Here is a 16,163-nt window from a genome sequence, read left to right as displayed (position 1 = left end):
AAAAATTATTTATTTTACTAAAGAATTTGATTAGTATTTTCTTAATGTTTATCATTTATAATCAATAAATCATATATACAGAAATATGTTGCTTTTATGATATTTTTGGCTTTTATGTCTATAAATTGTGATAATATATGCATAATTTATCATTTCTTATTATTTCACAAATAATGATATAACGGAGCATTGCCTAAAACAAGAAACCAAATTAACACAATTCAACAAGCTCTGCCAGAAGCATCAGTATTAACCTCGTAAAATGAAAATTTATGTGCATTAAAGTTTTCCTGAAATTGTGTTTTTGTGACAATTCTGTAGGAAAGGAAATGCAAAAGTATAAATGGTATTTATAAAACGCTTAACAACTGTTTTAAATCTATCTTGACTGACCTTTCCTCACAATGTCCAGCCTTTCTTGAAAAGTCTGTCTTGAAAATGGCCTTGTAATCGTATCTGCGACCAAATCAATGTCTTCTTCACATTTAAATATATATATATATATATATATATATATATATATATATATATATATGACTATGCCAACACAAAAAACAAACGCAAAGCCAAACCTTTGCTAAATAAACACCAAAATAAACACCTAAATCAGATCGTGGGTAATTTTTTTATTTTTTATAATTAATGTTTTTTGTTGAGGACTGATCTAAAGTGGCTTGTAGAAATATTCACCCGTCTTAAGTCATCAGATTCATACCACTAACAAAAATAACACACTGCATTTTCATTGCCAACCATTGTTTTTAAATTCACCAAAGTCACAATAAATCTCCACACAATTATATTTGACCTTGTGCAGTGTGCTACAGAAGCGGTTTAAGAGCTCTGACTAATGCGCTTTCTGACCATCCAAAAAAAAACAACAGGATGTGAAAATGCTAATGTTATTGTATGCCTGCTAGATTGCCAACTTGAAATCTGGTTAAATCAACAGCTTCATGCAGCATGTACTTTACAATTTACGCTTTAGGTGCCTGTGTCGCTGATTCTTAAGGCCTTACGACAGATTTTGACCCTGACAACCTGTAATATAACAACTGAAATCTGACTGGAGAGAAACTCGTAAACAGACACTTCTGGGAGCAGCGCAAACCAGAGAAACGCTATGAATTTAATACATATTAATGGACATAAATCTATAAAAACGTGAATCATTAATTCTAAAAGTGTTTATGACAGCAGATAATTCTATTTAATAATAGAAGAGAAGGCTTTGCTTATAAAAACATTTACAGTATTTAACTGTTATCAGGGAACCGAATGGATTTTGTTGCAGTTAGAGTTGTTGCAATACACTCACTCGGCCGCTTGGTGTCAGCGCTGCGGGTTTGTTGCACTGATGTGAGCCGCAGAGGAAGACGCTGTGCTTAAGAGACCCGGGAAAAAAATTATAGAAACTTTTAACCAGTTATATCACGTTTTATTTAATTTTACTTTGGAAATGAATGCAATGGCTCCTTTTTTAAAGGTAAGAACAACTCATGCATGAAATTAACACAAAACCCCCACGTGATATAACAAACACAGCGTGTGGTGCACGCACAGGAAAGTGATCAGCGGTGCAGTGAAGCAGAAGTCAACACTTCCATGAAATCAATTTATAAAGAATGATATGAAGAATCATGAAGTCATTGACGACGACGTGGTGGTGGTGGTGGTTAGGAAATAAACAAGACAGTGGACATGATCGTGGACTTTGCAGCCATGTCTTACTGATGTGAGGGAATGAGATCATCAAGTCCTTAATGGCAAAATTAGTTCACAGGAATGAGATGGTTCAGTTATGGCCTCTCCTGAATAACATGGGCGAATAAAATCATGACGTGCTTAGTCAGATGTCTTTATCTGTCACATATACATTACAGCACAGTGAAAGTCGTTTTTTTCATATCCCAGCTTGCTCAGAAGCTGGGCTCAGAGTGCAGGGTCAGCCATAATACGGCGCCCCTGGAGCACAGAGCATCAAGGGCCTCGCTCAGGGGCCCAAGAGTGCCAGCTTGCCGATACCCCGAACGCCCAACCCTCAGATCAGTAACCCAGCACCTTTACCACTGCGCTACCATTCCCACGGTGTATAGTCGATAAGAAGGAACGAGATCATTCGTTCATGGGCATGAGATGATCAACAATTTATTTAAGGCCACGGTTTAGTAACAGGAGGACACAAGATAATAAAGTTGTCAGAACAAGATAATTGAGTGATCACCACTTGGCAGTATGCAGTAATGAGACATGGCTTTAGGTTAAGTAATGTAAGAAAATTGATATAATAAAAAGATCAGAATGAGATTATTGAGTGATCACATGCAGGAACAACCTTACGTACAATAAAAACAAAAATGAACAAGAGCAGTTTAAAATTTACGAAACACTATACAAACACAAAAACTTACAAATTCAGTGTCTGTTGAGGATATTAAGAGAAAGTAAATTCCACAGGTATGGTGCGGTGTAGCTAAAAGCTCAAGATCCCATAGTTGCCAAACGCATACGTGGAAGAATTCAATCGGATGAGGACATTGATCCAAGAGTTTATATTCAGTAAACTGTCTGAGTGATCTTTTAATATATGCTTCAAAATATTGTTGTCAAGGATAATGCCAAAGCTCTTTACCTGTGTCAAAGGAGCAAATGCGGAACCGTCAAGACACAATAGTATTAGTAATATGAGGAAATGAGATAAAAAAAATTATAAAATCGTCAGAATGAGATAAATGAGGAATCCCACCACTTGGTAACATGCAGTAACGAGACAGTTACAAGGTTTCAGGTTTTATCTGAGGAAAAATTATAAAACAAATTATAAAACATATAATTAAGTGATCTCCACTTGGTAACCTGAAATGGATTATCTCAGTTATATAAATAAATGAGATAATTAAATTGTCAGAATGAGATAATTTAATTGATCAAAGCTCTAAACAGTTGATTTGAGATTTTTTTTCCTAAAACACAAATCAGAATGTACAACTCAATACTGAATTAACCATCAACACAACAGCGTCTTCAACATGCCAGAATGAAACAAAGATCAAACAAGTCGTTTAAATAAAAGACAAAGTAATTAAGCAATTTTTTAAAAACGCGATCTTCAATTAATCCATACTAGAAATTGAAATATACATATTAGAAATGTTAGTATGCACACTAGATGTTTAAGTGGGTTAGGGTTATGGTTAGGGTCAGGGCTACCATTTTGGAGACTTTTTCTCGGTGAAAAGACCCAACATGGCAACCATTGCATGCTTCAACACCATGTAATTCTGTCTGCACTGTTGCTAATTGGAACAAACTTCACCACAACCAGAGGTGTAAAGAGGAGCTGAAAACCATACTTAAGTAAAAATATAATTACCTTACTGCTTATCGTTCTCCACTACAAGTTAAATTCAGTATTTGACTCCTATTGAACATAGGCTCAAAGATGCACTAGTGCTCAACAATGTTAGTAAAAAGCCCTAAATAGTTAATTTGTGAGATTTTCGTCCTAAAAGATAAATTAGAATGTACAACTCAACACTGAATTAACCATCAACACAACACTCTCAACATGCCAGAATGAAACAAAGATCAAGTAATAAAGCAATCTTTCAAAAATAAATCTTCAATTAACAAATTGTAAAATTGTAGGATGTAGAAATTTAAATATCCATACTTGATTTTTAAGTATGCATACTAGAATTTATCATATGTGTAGTAGATTTCTAAGTATGCATACTAGAATTAAAATTTTCAAGTATGGGATAGGGTTACAATTTTGGAGACTTTTTTTGGGGTGAAAGAAACCAACATGGCTACCATTCCATGCTTCAACACCAGGGTTAGGTTAGGTTGAGGGTTTCATCGTTTGACAACACACAGAAACGAGACATGTTGCCAAGTTCAAGTTACATAACTTCCGGTTTAGTCATGTGCGGAAATGAGATGATAAAGTTATTGGACAGGATACTAAAGTTATGGTTATTGTTTAGCAGTGTGGTTGAGATAATATTAATAATCTGATTGTTAATAGGTCAGAACAATTGTGCACAAATAATAATCAACACCACCTGACCAAATGTCAGCACCTCGACAGCAATGTAGTCCAACTGTATTATAAAGCTGGACAATTATAAAGATGGACGTTCTTCTCGTCTTTCGTAGAATACTGATATGATTCGTGTTAATAACTTGTCGACAAACCTCGTGTCCTCCAAAGCGCAAAAAGAAGTTGCGGGACATGAAGTGCGTGTTGTTTCCGGAGGACGTCACGGAAACGTTCTGCAAAAGGAGAACCCCAGAGACACAGAAAGTTACAAAGTCGTCATGGGAGAGATGCGGGGACAGTTTTCTGGACACACCCGGGATGGAGGTGAAGGGCGAGGAATATACACACACACACACACACACACACACACACACACACACACACACAGCTTTTCACATATCTTTATCTGTGCTTGAATTTACTAAGAACATCACTAAATATTTACTTTAAAAAGTTAAATTTTTCTTTTTTTTTTTTTTCTTTTTTAATAAGAAACACATTGCTGGAAGACAGACGGGCAGATTGGTGCAGACGTCCACATCTGGTAGGTGCTGTCACGCTTGAAGAATTGATTTGATTTATTTCCGTGGATTCGATCACATTTACAGAAGCACCTAAAGATTACAGTTGTACCAATAAATAACCAGTAATTACCACATGAAGGTGGGAATTTATAATCACTGCAAAATCTTTAAATTTGATAGATCAGAGGATTTTTGTGCATTTAAATTTTTTTTTTTTAATTAATCAATAAAAAAAAAAAATCAAAATCTATCTAATCTGGGATTAGAAAACTTCAGGGTTATACAGATGCTCCTTTCCGAGCGACCATCCATAGAATAAATCTGTTCCTTACTGTGTTCGTTATTGACTACACATATCTCCTAATGTTGTAAGAGCTATAAATACTATCAAATAAACAATAAAATATACTAAAACATATCAGGTTTGTTCGTATCCGCGAAAGTTCATAAAGTGTAAGTTCGTGAAGTGGGGAGCTTCTGTATATTAATGCTAATAGGTTACCAGCACATCGTGCACATGGGCTTCCACTTCAGTAGAAATGGAAAGTGTATTTCCATCTCCAGGATCAACACTACTTCAACACGTATTATGGGTGGTCTAAAAACGAAAAGCGAGCTTTTACATACATCGTATGGAAATGCTGTACAGCAAGAGGAATAAAACATCTGCCATTCATACATTCATCAGGAGGAGAGGATCCCATCCACATCGCCTGGACATCGAGCGAGGACGAGCAGTCAGACAGTGAACACCAGCTCCCGCTTTCTCACGTCGTTACAAAGAGCACTCTGCGATCCAGATCAACGCCCAGAGCGTCCAGCAGATACAGCCGCTTCCTCAGCACAGGAGCAGGTGAAGAAAACTTTCTTGACTCAAGCTTCTTGGGCTTTTATTCATTAAGAGGTGAAAAAGAAAAGTACAGAGTTCGAGTGTCAGGGATTCCTTGTTTATTTGTTGGGTCAGACACTTCAGTAGTTTGTGGCTTATTTTTACAGTATGTAGACACTCAGGGCTGTGGGAACATGCACACCCCCTCCCCATGTCCTAGTTAATACAGAGTCATGATGCTCTTTATACAGGAACCACATGGTGTTCTGACCAATCGACCACTTATGTGGTTGAATACAATTAATTTCTTTATACCGATTAATGAATTTCTAATCCAAACACAAGTGTACATTAAAAAAAAAAAAAAAAGGTTTAATGCACAAGTGTACATTATTTGTAAGAATGACCACCTTTTGCTTGTGTGCCGTATGTGTGTTCACTTTGGGGGGGAAAAATATATTCCGCATTACTGGAAAGTTTCCAATGTTTCTTTCTTTCTTTCTTTCTTTCTTTCTTTCTTTCTTTCTTTCTTTCTTTCTTTCTTTCTTTCTTTCTTTCTTTCTTTCTTTCTTTCTTTCTTTCTTATTTATTTATTGATTTAACTCAGTGAACTCTTTTCACTTTCTAGCTCCCACCCAAGTTCTCCAGATTGCCAGCGCAATAGAATATAATAATATTTTTGTTTTCCTGCGGTTAAATGGTTATAGATACAGACGAGCTTCCCACCATTGATTCAGAAAGTGAGCATGAGGACATTTCAACGGAGCAAATTTCTCTGGTGAGTAAAAGTATCGAACGTAACACAATGGTGAAGGGAAATCATTTGAAATGTCATCCCAAACTGAACCCAATCAAAATATGTTATTTATTTGTTTGTTTGTTTGTTTGTTTGTTTATTTATTTATTTATTTATTTTTTAATGTGTGTTTGTTTAATGGTAGCTTAAATTTTTTTAATCAGCTGTTGGGTCTGGGCAATGCAATGTTATGATTTCAATATCGTGATAAATAATGCCATGAAGTCCTTCACTGAAATATTGTCTTTATTGCGATATTTCTGTATTATACATTTTCATTATTATTTTCTTTTACTAATTATTAATTGAAAGCTTATTTGATAGTAGCATTTTGTTTATTATTTTAATAGAAAAATTTGATCGGATGTTTATGCTCGGAATATGAATATTTGTTGACGTTTTGAAATCTAGTGCCCATGGTGTTAGAAAGGTGAAAAGAAGAGAGGAGAAGAAGGTTTTTAAAAATATGTATTTGCGTCTGTGCTGATTTCTACTTTAGCGGTAAATCGTAATGTTCCTGTGAGCTCTCACATAACAAACATCCTAAAGTCTCACTTTTCATGCCTAGTTTAGGAGCTGGAGTTCGTTCACCCACTAGGGGGCAGTGTGGTTCCTTAAAAACCATCTTCATTCCATTCATACTTTCATTCATTCATTCATTAATTCATTCATTCATTCATCCATTTATTTATGTCTCTACCAACTGTTTTATACTGGGAACACTGGAAATGATGTGAGAATAAACATGCTGAAATTAAACACTGTTTTCTCAGCTTGATATTACAGTACATGATTACTTAATATACACTTTCAAATTTTACTATATATATTATTTTAATATTAAATTAATAACAATTGATGTCCGTTTGTTAACAGCATATTGTTATTATTATTTTATATTATTTATATTGTTTAATTTGTTACTATTTTTATTGTTGCTACTTGTTTGTAGTAGTAAACTGCATCAAGTAACGGCTCTGAGCCCTTTCCAGTTTGCAGTGGTGATGGACAGGTTGACGGATGAGGTCAGACAGAAGTCTCCATGGACATTGATGTTTGTGGATGATAATGTGATTTGTGGTGAGAGTAGGGAGCAGGTTGAGAAGAGCCTGGAGAGGTGGAGGTACGTGCTGGAGAGGAGGGGAATGAAAGTCAGTAGGAGTAAGACAGAGTACATGTGTGTGAATGAGAGGGAGGGCATTGGAGGGGTGCGGTTGCAGGGAGAAGAGGTGGAAAAGGTGGAGGAGTTCAGGTACCTGGGGTCATCAGTGCAAAGTAATAGAAAGTGTGTTAGAGAAGTGAAGAAAAGACTGCAGGCAGGGTGGAGTGGGTGAAGAAGAGTGATAGCAGGAGTGATTTGTGATAGAAGAGTATCTGCAAGAGTGAAAGGGAAAGTTTATAGGACTGTTGGTGAGACCTGCGATGTTGTATGGATTAGAGACAGTGGCATTGAGTAAAAGACAGGAGGTGGAGCTTTCGTTGGGAGTGATGAGGATGGACCGGATTAGAAATGAGTTTATTAGAGGGACAGCGCATGTAGGACGTTTTGGTAACAAGGTGAGGAGGCGAGATTGAGATGGTTCGGACATGTACAGAGGAGGGACATGGGGGATATCGGGGTATAGCCACCAGGGAGGTTTACGGATGTTGTGAGGGAAGACATGCAGGTAGTTGGTTTGAAAGAAGCAGCTGTAGAGGACAGGGTGGTATGGAGACAGATGATCCGCTGTAGCGACCCTTAATGGGAGCAACCGAAAGAAGACGACGACTTTCTTCTAATAGTTATATTTACAAAAGTAAAATATTTAATTACTTAATTTTTAATAACTCGTTTTTAGCTTACTAAATGTATGTATAATTTCTGAGTGTGAACAGTCTTAATTATATTCATTCTTGCGTCTCTCGCCTCACTAAGCAATTCATACTGGTCTGGTATACACTGGATATGACTGGATATGAATGTGAGTATGGAACACATCCTGAATAAGCTCAGTTATAACTAGGCGTGCAGTTTGCACTGCATAATCCAGTTAAACTCTGCAGAGACAACAACCCGAACTCGAGATTGTTAGTGCGTCAGTTTGGAGCTCGTCGTTTCACTTCTAGACATATTCAGCTGGAGGTGATGGGTGTGGTGATGTGAATATTCAGATATCTGAACAGTAGTATTCAAATAAGGTGTATCAAGTTATACATATTGTTTAGTCAGGAGAAAAAGCTTCTGATATTGCATTTTATGGTGAGGTCAAAGCAGATTGGAAAATATCACACACAATTATTCTATCTGTGATATGTGTATTGTTATGAATAAAATCATGCAGATCCGAGTCAAGAGCTTCAATCAGCTGATGTTCACATCAAACATCTAAAAGCAGAGAAAAAACTCTCATAGTGGTGTTGGTAGATTCCAAGTGGGAACAAACAAATGTGTCAAGCTGATACTAAAAATGGAAATGGAATATAATAGCAGAAGACAAGGAATTAGTAATTCTTGAAATTCTTTCTCTTTTCTCCTTCTTTAATGTTTATTCATCATGTGCCAAATTTGTATCACGTTCTTAGTGGAATGTATTCATATATGAACATTATAGCACAGGTTATGCATTAAAATTATTTTTTCCATAAAATAAATCGAAATTTATCATTGTAAGCACGAATCAGTAGATGCAGGACGTAGGAGGTTTGGGTATTTTTACTTTCAATGAAATCAATGTTTTTAGAGGATTCTTTGTAGGGAATCACATATCCTTGATCTGAACAAAAAGCTAAAGTGTCTCAAAAGGCACCTCTATAAGCATGAAAATAAAGGCATCTTTTCACTGCTTTTTGTGCTCTAGATAAAGCAGCAGTCAGAGCAAACACAATCATTTTTATCTGGTGGAAAATCGATTCACTTTGGGTTTGCATTTGATACTTTTCAATTTAAAACGTGTTTTACCTGGGCACAATTTATGCGATTTGTTTTTGAGAGTCAATACAAAACATGAAATTAATTGTTTGTTTCTTTCGATCGGTCAGACATGCACTTCTGAGGCACGTGATATCAGTTTCTGATGCGTAACAGAAAAACACAAACTGAGAAAGTGCTATCCGCCCTCTTCTGCATATTGAAGGTCACTGCTGCACATGGGCGTCTGGTTCAGCTGTGATTGGCATTGGAGAGAACGCCTCCTATCCCAAGAGCATGGCAAATTTTGTTGTAGTTGAAAATGTTGAAGTCCAGGCCACAGCTGTGGAATTATCATGACACAAACTTACAATCCAACCTCCAGATGATAGAGCGACGACTGTTTTGTTACTCCACTCAGGATTATGATGTAGCATCACACTGGAATTTTGCTTTGCTTTTTTTTTATTGTTGCTTGAAGGCACTTTTGGCTGTCAACCTACACGACAGCGTTTGTGGTTTAGTTCTGTTTTGCTTTAAATCACTTGATTATGTGATTTCCAGAGGCGGAGTATCTCATTTTGTAGCCAGTTTTGGGCTGAAATGATTAAATATGACTTTGTTTGCTCACATGAATCATTTGAGTTTCGGCCCTGCGCTCCTTCATGTAATCTAGCACTTGCTGGTCAGGTGGTTGAAGTTAAGGCTTGGTAATGTTCCCTATAAAGCTGATGGTGCGTCCTGTTCCTGCACACGTATGAAAGACAGAACGGCTTCCTCACTACAAGGATTTAAATAAATAAAATAAAAAAAACACAACAGCAGTGAAAAGAGGTTTGATAGAGTATGAAATGTGTACACAGCTCCATTCAGCTTCACTCACTGCGGGCTTGAACGCATTTTTGACTTCAAGCCAAGAACATGGTGTTCTAGAGCTTGGGGGGGGGGGGGTTGGAGAAGGAGGAGGTGTAATATAGGGTGGGATCAACTTAGAGGGACAAGAGAAGGACTGGAAGAAACAGATTCAGGAGGGGGGAATAAAGAGAAAGTGAGCATGTGCAGTGTGAGTTTTTTGGCACGCTGCCCTGTGGGTTGGAGTTGACTCAAAAAAAAAAAAAAAAAAAAAGAAAAAGCACACGTGGGCTGACGGGGCCGGCTGGAATGCTGATCATGCCTCCACATGACACGGAGGCAGGTAGTGCACTAGATTTTTCCACAACAAACTGGTTCCTTTACTGCGTCAGATGTGTTGTCTTTAGGCATGAGACACACACGAGCACATTGTTGCGTCAAACACGTCCACTTTTTTTGCATTCATTAAAGATGTGCATTTAGCCATTTCCGCTGTCTGTTTTATTTACAACCTGACTCAGAGATCTGTTTAACAGTAATCCTGACCTTCCTGCTCATCGAATGTGTATCTAATTAATACAAATACTGCTACTAATAATAATTACATTTTTATCATTATATATACAGTGGGTACGGAAAGTATTCAGACCCCCTTAAATTTTTCACTCTTTGTTATATTGCAGCCATTTGCTAAAATCATTTAAGTTCATTCTTCTTCCTCATGAATGTACACATAGCACCCTATACTGACAGAAAAACACAGAATTGTTGACATTGTTGCAGATTTATTAAAAAAGAAAAACTGAAATATCACATGGTCCTAAGTATTCAGACCCTTTGCTCAGTATTTAGTAGAAGCCCCCTTTTGATCTAATACAGCCAGGAGTCTTTTTGGGAAAGATGCAACAAGTCTTTCACACCTGGATTTGGGGATCCTCTGCCATTCCTCCTTGCAGATCCTCTCCAGTTCTGTCAGGTTGGATGGTAAACGTTGGTGGACAGCCATTTTTAGGTCTCTCCAGAGATGCTCAATTGGGTTTAAGTCAGGGCTCTGGCTGGGCCATTCAAGAACAGTCACGGAGTTGTTGTGAAGCCACTCCTTCGTTATTTTAGCTGTGTGCTTAGGGTCATTGTCTTGTTGGAAGGTTAACCTTCGGCCCAGTCTGAGGTCCAGAGCACTCTGGAGAAGGTTTTTGTCCAGGATATCCCTGTACTTGGCCGCATTCATCTTTCCCTCGATTGCAACCAGTCGTCCTGTCCCTGCAGCTGAAAAACACCCCACAGCATGATGCTGCCACCACCATGCTTCACTGTTGGGACTGTATTGGACAGGTGATAAGCAGTGCCTAGTTTTCTCCACACATACCACTTAGAATTAAGGCCAAAAGGTTCTATCTTGGTCTCATCAGACCACGGAATCTTATTTCTCACCATTTTGGAGTCCTTCAGGTGTTTTTTAGGGCTTTCATGTGTCTTGCACTGAGGAGAGGCTTCCGTCGGGCCACTCTGCCATAAAGCCCCGACTGGTGGAGGGCTGCAGTGATGGTTGACTTTCTACAACTTTCTCCCATCTCCTGACTGCTTCTCTGGAGCTCAGCCACAGTGATCTTTGGGTTCTTCTTTACCTCTCTCACCAAGGCTCTTCTCCCCCGATAGCTCGGTTTGGCCGGACGGCCAGCTCTAGGAAGGGTTCTGGTCGTCCCAAACGTCTTCCATTTGAGGATTATGGAGGCCACTGTGCTCTTAGGAACCTTAAGTGCAGCAGAAATCTTTTTGTAACCTTGGCCAGATCTGTGCCTTGCCACAATTCTGTCTCTGAGCTCTTCAGGCAGTTCCTTTGACCTCATGATTCTCATTTGCTCTGACATGCATTGTGATCTGGAAGGTCTTATATAGACAGGTGTGTGGCTTTCCTAATCAAGTCTAATCAGTATAATCAAACACAGCTGGACTCAAATGAAGGTGTAGAACCATCTCAAGGATGATCAGAAGAAATGGAAAGCACCTGAGTTAAATATATGAGTGTCACAGCAAAGGGTCTGAATACTTAGGACCATGTGATATTTCAGTTTTTCTTTTTTAATAAATCTGCAACAATGTCAACAATTCTGTGTTTTTCTGTCAATATGGGGTGCTGTGTGTACATTCATGAGGAAGAAGAATGAACTTAAATGATTTTAGCAAATGGCTGCAATATAACAAAGAGTGAAAAATTTAGGGGGTCTGAATACTTTCCGTACCAACTGTATATATATATTGTTTAAACCTTTTTTTTTTGCAATCGTTTACAAAACAATTTGAGCCATTATTATTGTTAACATTTCTATTAAAATGTTTTCCCCTTATATTTCTTTAGCATCCTGTATCAGTATCCTGATCATGCTGATTTTATTAATTATTATTATTATTATTATTATTATTATTATTATTATTATTATTATTATTATTATTATTATTATTAATATTATTATAATGTTTCCATTAAATTATTTTCCTTCTGCCCACATCAGCTTATTGAATTATTTACATTTACATTACATTTTATGCACTTTATTGTAGAAAAGTAAATAAATATGGTATATTAATTTTGGTAAACTTTATGGATAAATGTTAATGTACTATATTAACATTTATATATATAAGCTTGTATGTATATAATTTAAATGGCACTGAAGCATTCTTCATTGCTGTATTGTCAGTAATTAGCATTAGTCTCTTTATGGTCAGGTGTCGGCTGAGATCTCGGACTGCTCTTCAGATAGTGATCACAACACCAGCAGGCTGGATTCTTCTGCTCAGGAGCAAAGCCAGCAAAACAGGTCTATCAGCGAGTGGGTTCGGTCTGCCCAAGCGCTCCTCCAGACGCCTCAGAAACAAACCAATAAAAACCCCTCGAAGACACCCGAGGACTCCGGGAAAAAGAAGCGCAAGTTTGAAAGGTGTGAACAACCACACACTGTGTCTTTGTGGTCAACCTCAAACAGTTTAAAACATGGCATGAACTTGGTGGTTTTTTGGTGTAAAATGCAACCTAATTGAGCAGTAGGCGAAACCTAACACTAAAAACCGAATATAAAACCGAATATTTTAGAGAACATACCTAAACCCTAGAGTTATAAAAAACAAGGGTGAGAGAATGTTTTGAATAAGTATTAGTATATCAAAGCCATTATTATAAATGGAGAACAATTGAAAAACAACTGTGACTCTATAAACCACAGTCTGGATACACTACAAAGCTGTGCTTTATGAAAGCATGCCAAGTCAAAAAGAAGTACACACAGAATCCTGTTTAGCATATTTGATAAAAGGTTTTCCTTGTGCAGATGAGACCAGTTAACCTTTTGTCCTTGGATCAAACATCTGGCAGAAGCCAGTGAATAGATTAAAGCACAGCACTATATTATGAATGAGTTATCCTCTTGACTCTTCTACGAATATGAGATGATATATCAACTAGGTATGATGTATACTATATGGGCCAAAGTTTGTGGCCACCTGATTGTAAAATTACCATGTGCTTTTTATCATTCCACATTTAGTCCGAATTTACTGTTCGAATAACCTCCACACTTCTGGGAAGGTGTTCTACTAGATTCTGGAGTGTTTTCATTTAGTAAACGAGGACATTAGTAAAGTCAGGTACTGGTGTAGGGTGAGGAGGCCTGGGGTGCGGTTTTAATTCATCCCAAAGGTGTTCAGTAGGGTCGAGGTCAGAGGACCATATATTCATGGGGCAGGTGCACTATTATGCTGGAAATGGTTGCGCCTTCTATTTAGAGTGAAGTGAGAATCGAGCGCAACTGAATCAAAGGACACGTGTGTGGAAATGGCGCAGAGCATCACTAACTATAGGTTAAATTTCATCTTCTATTGAAATACTCCATATAACGTTCACATTTTCTGGATTGCTTGTGGTAAAAAGCTTTTAGTTTTTTTTTTTTTTTTTTTTAGCTTTGAATATTGACTTATTTGTTTTTGTAGTCTTTATGAGTTACAGCTGGTGAAAGCAGCCAAGGTCAGATTGACCTGGCAAGCACATTGTTTATTTAAATGAAATGATCAGGGGGGAAAAACCCAAAAAAACAACTTGTTCACACTTGTGTTTTTTTTTTTTTTTTTTTTTTTTTTTTTTTCCATTTTATGTAAATGATCTGAAAAACCAGCCTTCATGAATTGTCTATGGTTGGTAAGCCTATATCATTTGGTATAGGCCAGGAAATGAAATGTTCCAAGTACGAATTATGGGTTTGGTTTGTTTAATTATTTTCACGCTCTGATTTATTTAGCTGGAGACGTCTGTAAATAACACGGCTTTCAATTAAAATCCCGTCAACTTCTGAGGTGAAACGGGATCATTGGAATGATTGCGAACAGTGTTTTTAATTACGAAAGCAGTCTTTAGGTGCTGACATCGATGTTACATGTGTAGAAGCTAAATTAAATCCTGCACATGTGTGAGTAGTCTGGCGATTATACATTTGTGAAGCTGCTTTTCTTTTTGCATCTTTATAGTCAGGGACTGGCTGAGAGATTGAATAGACTTCAGTGCCGACAAAGGTCAGCTATAAGCTTCTGGAGGCACCAGCCTGTATCTGGCTTTGCCACAGGAACAGGTATAAAACACACACACACACACACACACACAAGCACACAGATAATGACATTATTTGTGTTAAGGTGGGAAAACCCATCAGATGTCACTTTTGCTGAAATCTAGAAAAGTTTTGTTTTTACAATAATATATATAAATTGATGACATTTCATTTAAGCCAATGCGGTTTATTATAGAGAACAGTAACGTTTAATTAGTCATATATTTTGCATTTCAAGACAAAAACTTTTTTTTTTATTGTCCGCCTCAAACAGACTTTATTCAGGTTTTACATTTTTATGGCTCCTCTCTGTTTGATGGATTTGATTGCAAAACCAGAAGCGTTCCAGTTTTCTGGCGACTTTTAATACATGATAAGGTGTAAACTTTACTGTAGCTGCAATATATTGCTGTTCATAACCGAACTTAACATGTCGTGGTTACAGGAAACTACAAAAATCAAATACATCTTTTTTCCGTTTTTGTTTTCCATGGTATAACGATTTTTCTGTGTTTATACCCCACTCTGGCTTTTGAGTGTGTGTGTATATGTGGGGGTGGGTGTCAAAGAAAATTGGTGGAAAATGAAGAATGATGGTAGATAAGACGTCCTGTAGAGTTCAAAGGTGAATATGAAGCAGTAGTTATTGTGTGGGAGGATGGTTCCCCCTTACACACACATATTTCAGACTGAAATATATCAGAAGCTGTTTACTGCCATAAACAGTAACATGATTTTAACATTTCGACAAATTTTTATGCACCGATGTTATTTTAAAAAACAAAAAAAACAATTATTCCAGGATATTTGTTGGAAGCTGGAAGATTCCTGATCTGTCAATAGTTAGCCATGTGCCATGCTGTGATTAGAAAATTATCAGTGACTGGATAGTGTGAATGGTGCATTTTTACTTACTTTGTAATTGTAAAAATGAGTAAAATATAAAATCGATTTCTTGACCGATTTGTTGTTTTTTCTTGTTTGTTATTGTGTCGTGTCAGAGGAGAGACCTGGTGTACTGGTTCTCCATGTTCATAAAGTGCAGGAGGTTTGCGGAATGCGGGCTGCCCTGTGCCATAGACACCCTGACAGGGGGATGAGCGTTGCTCTGTTCAGCAAGGAAACGGCCAATCAGCTGGCACCCAGCACAGGAGACACCATCCACGTTCATCCACCATGGTAAGATTTCTCCCTTTAGGTCTGCTCTATTCAAAGAAGATCTAGAAAAAAATCATTACACCCTATAGAAGGAGTCTCCTGTCAAAAATCAGATCGGATTCTATAAGATTAGATTGAACTTTGTTATTGTCAGAGTACAAGTACAGGGCCAATGAAATGCATTTGACCAGAAGTGCAAATAGCAATGTATATAAATAAATGATATAAACAAATATACATATGTATGTACATTAAATGCATTATGGAAATGCAAAGGTGCATGTATATTATATATATTATTATATATAATATAATATAATTATTATATATAATGCTGTATAAGGTATAGATCAAAACTCTTCTTTAGCCACAAAATCTTTACCTTCACTGGAAAACCTTCAGCAAAAATATATTTATGGATGAGCATTTGGACAATAGAGAAAGTTACCAAAAAAACAAACAAAAAACTCATATAGT

The 16,163-nt window shown here is 37.1% G+C and overlaps 1 protein-coding gene across 1 annotated transcript in view; it reads left to right on the top strand.

Annotated features, from left to right (window-relative positions):
- The first annotated feature begins 1,316 nt into the window (after positions 1-1,316).
- spidr (scaffold protein involved in DNA repair) overlaps positions 1,317-16,163 on the top strand; it is a 37,285-nt gene continuing 22,438 nt past the window's right edge. The window contains exons 1-8 of the mRNA XM_083521301.1: positions 1,317-1,486; positions 4,217-4,369; positions 4,538-4,589; positions 5,258-5,422; positions 6,106-6,176; positions 12,661-12,872; positions 14,449-14,549; positions 15,530-15,707. Coding sequence (XP_083377427.1) covers positions 1,460-1,486; positions 4,217-4,369; positions 4,538-4,589; positions 5,258-5,422; positions 6,106-6,176; positions 12,661-12,872; positions 14,449-14,549; positions 15,530-15,707 — 959 coding nt within the window. The 5' untranslated portion in view covers positions 1,317-1,459. The remainder of the gene's footprint in view (positions 1,487-4,216; positions 4,370-4,537; positions 4,590-5,257; positions 5,423-6,105; positions 6,177-12,660; positions 12,873-14,448; positions 14,550-15,529; positions 15,708-16,163) is intronic.

Source organism: Silurus aristotelis (genome assembly GCF_946808225.1).
Source record: "Silurus aristotelis genome assembly, chromosome: 1".
Classification (NCBI taxonomy): domain Eukaryota; kingdom Metazoa; phylum Chordata; class Actinopteri; order Siluriformes; family Siluridae; genus Silurus; species Silurus aristotelis.
Note: the sequence above shows the minus strand (reverse complement) of the source record. Positions and strands in the feature narration are given on the sequence as shown.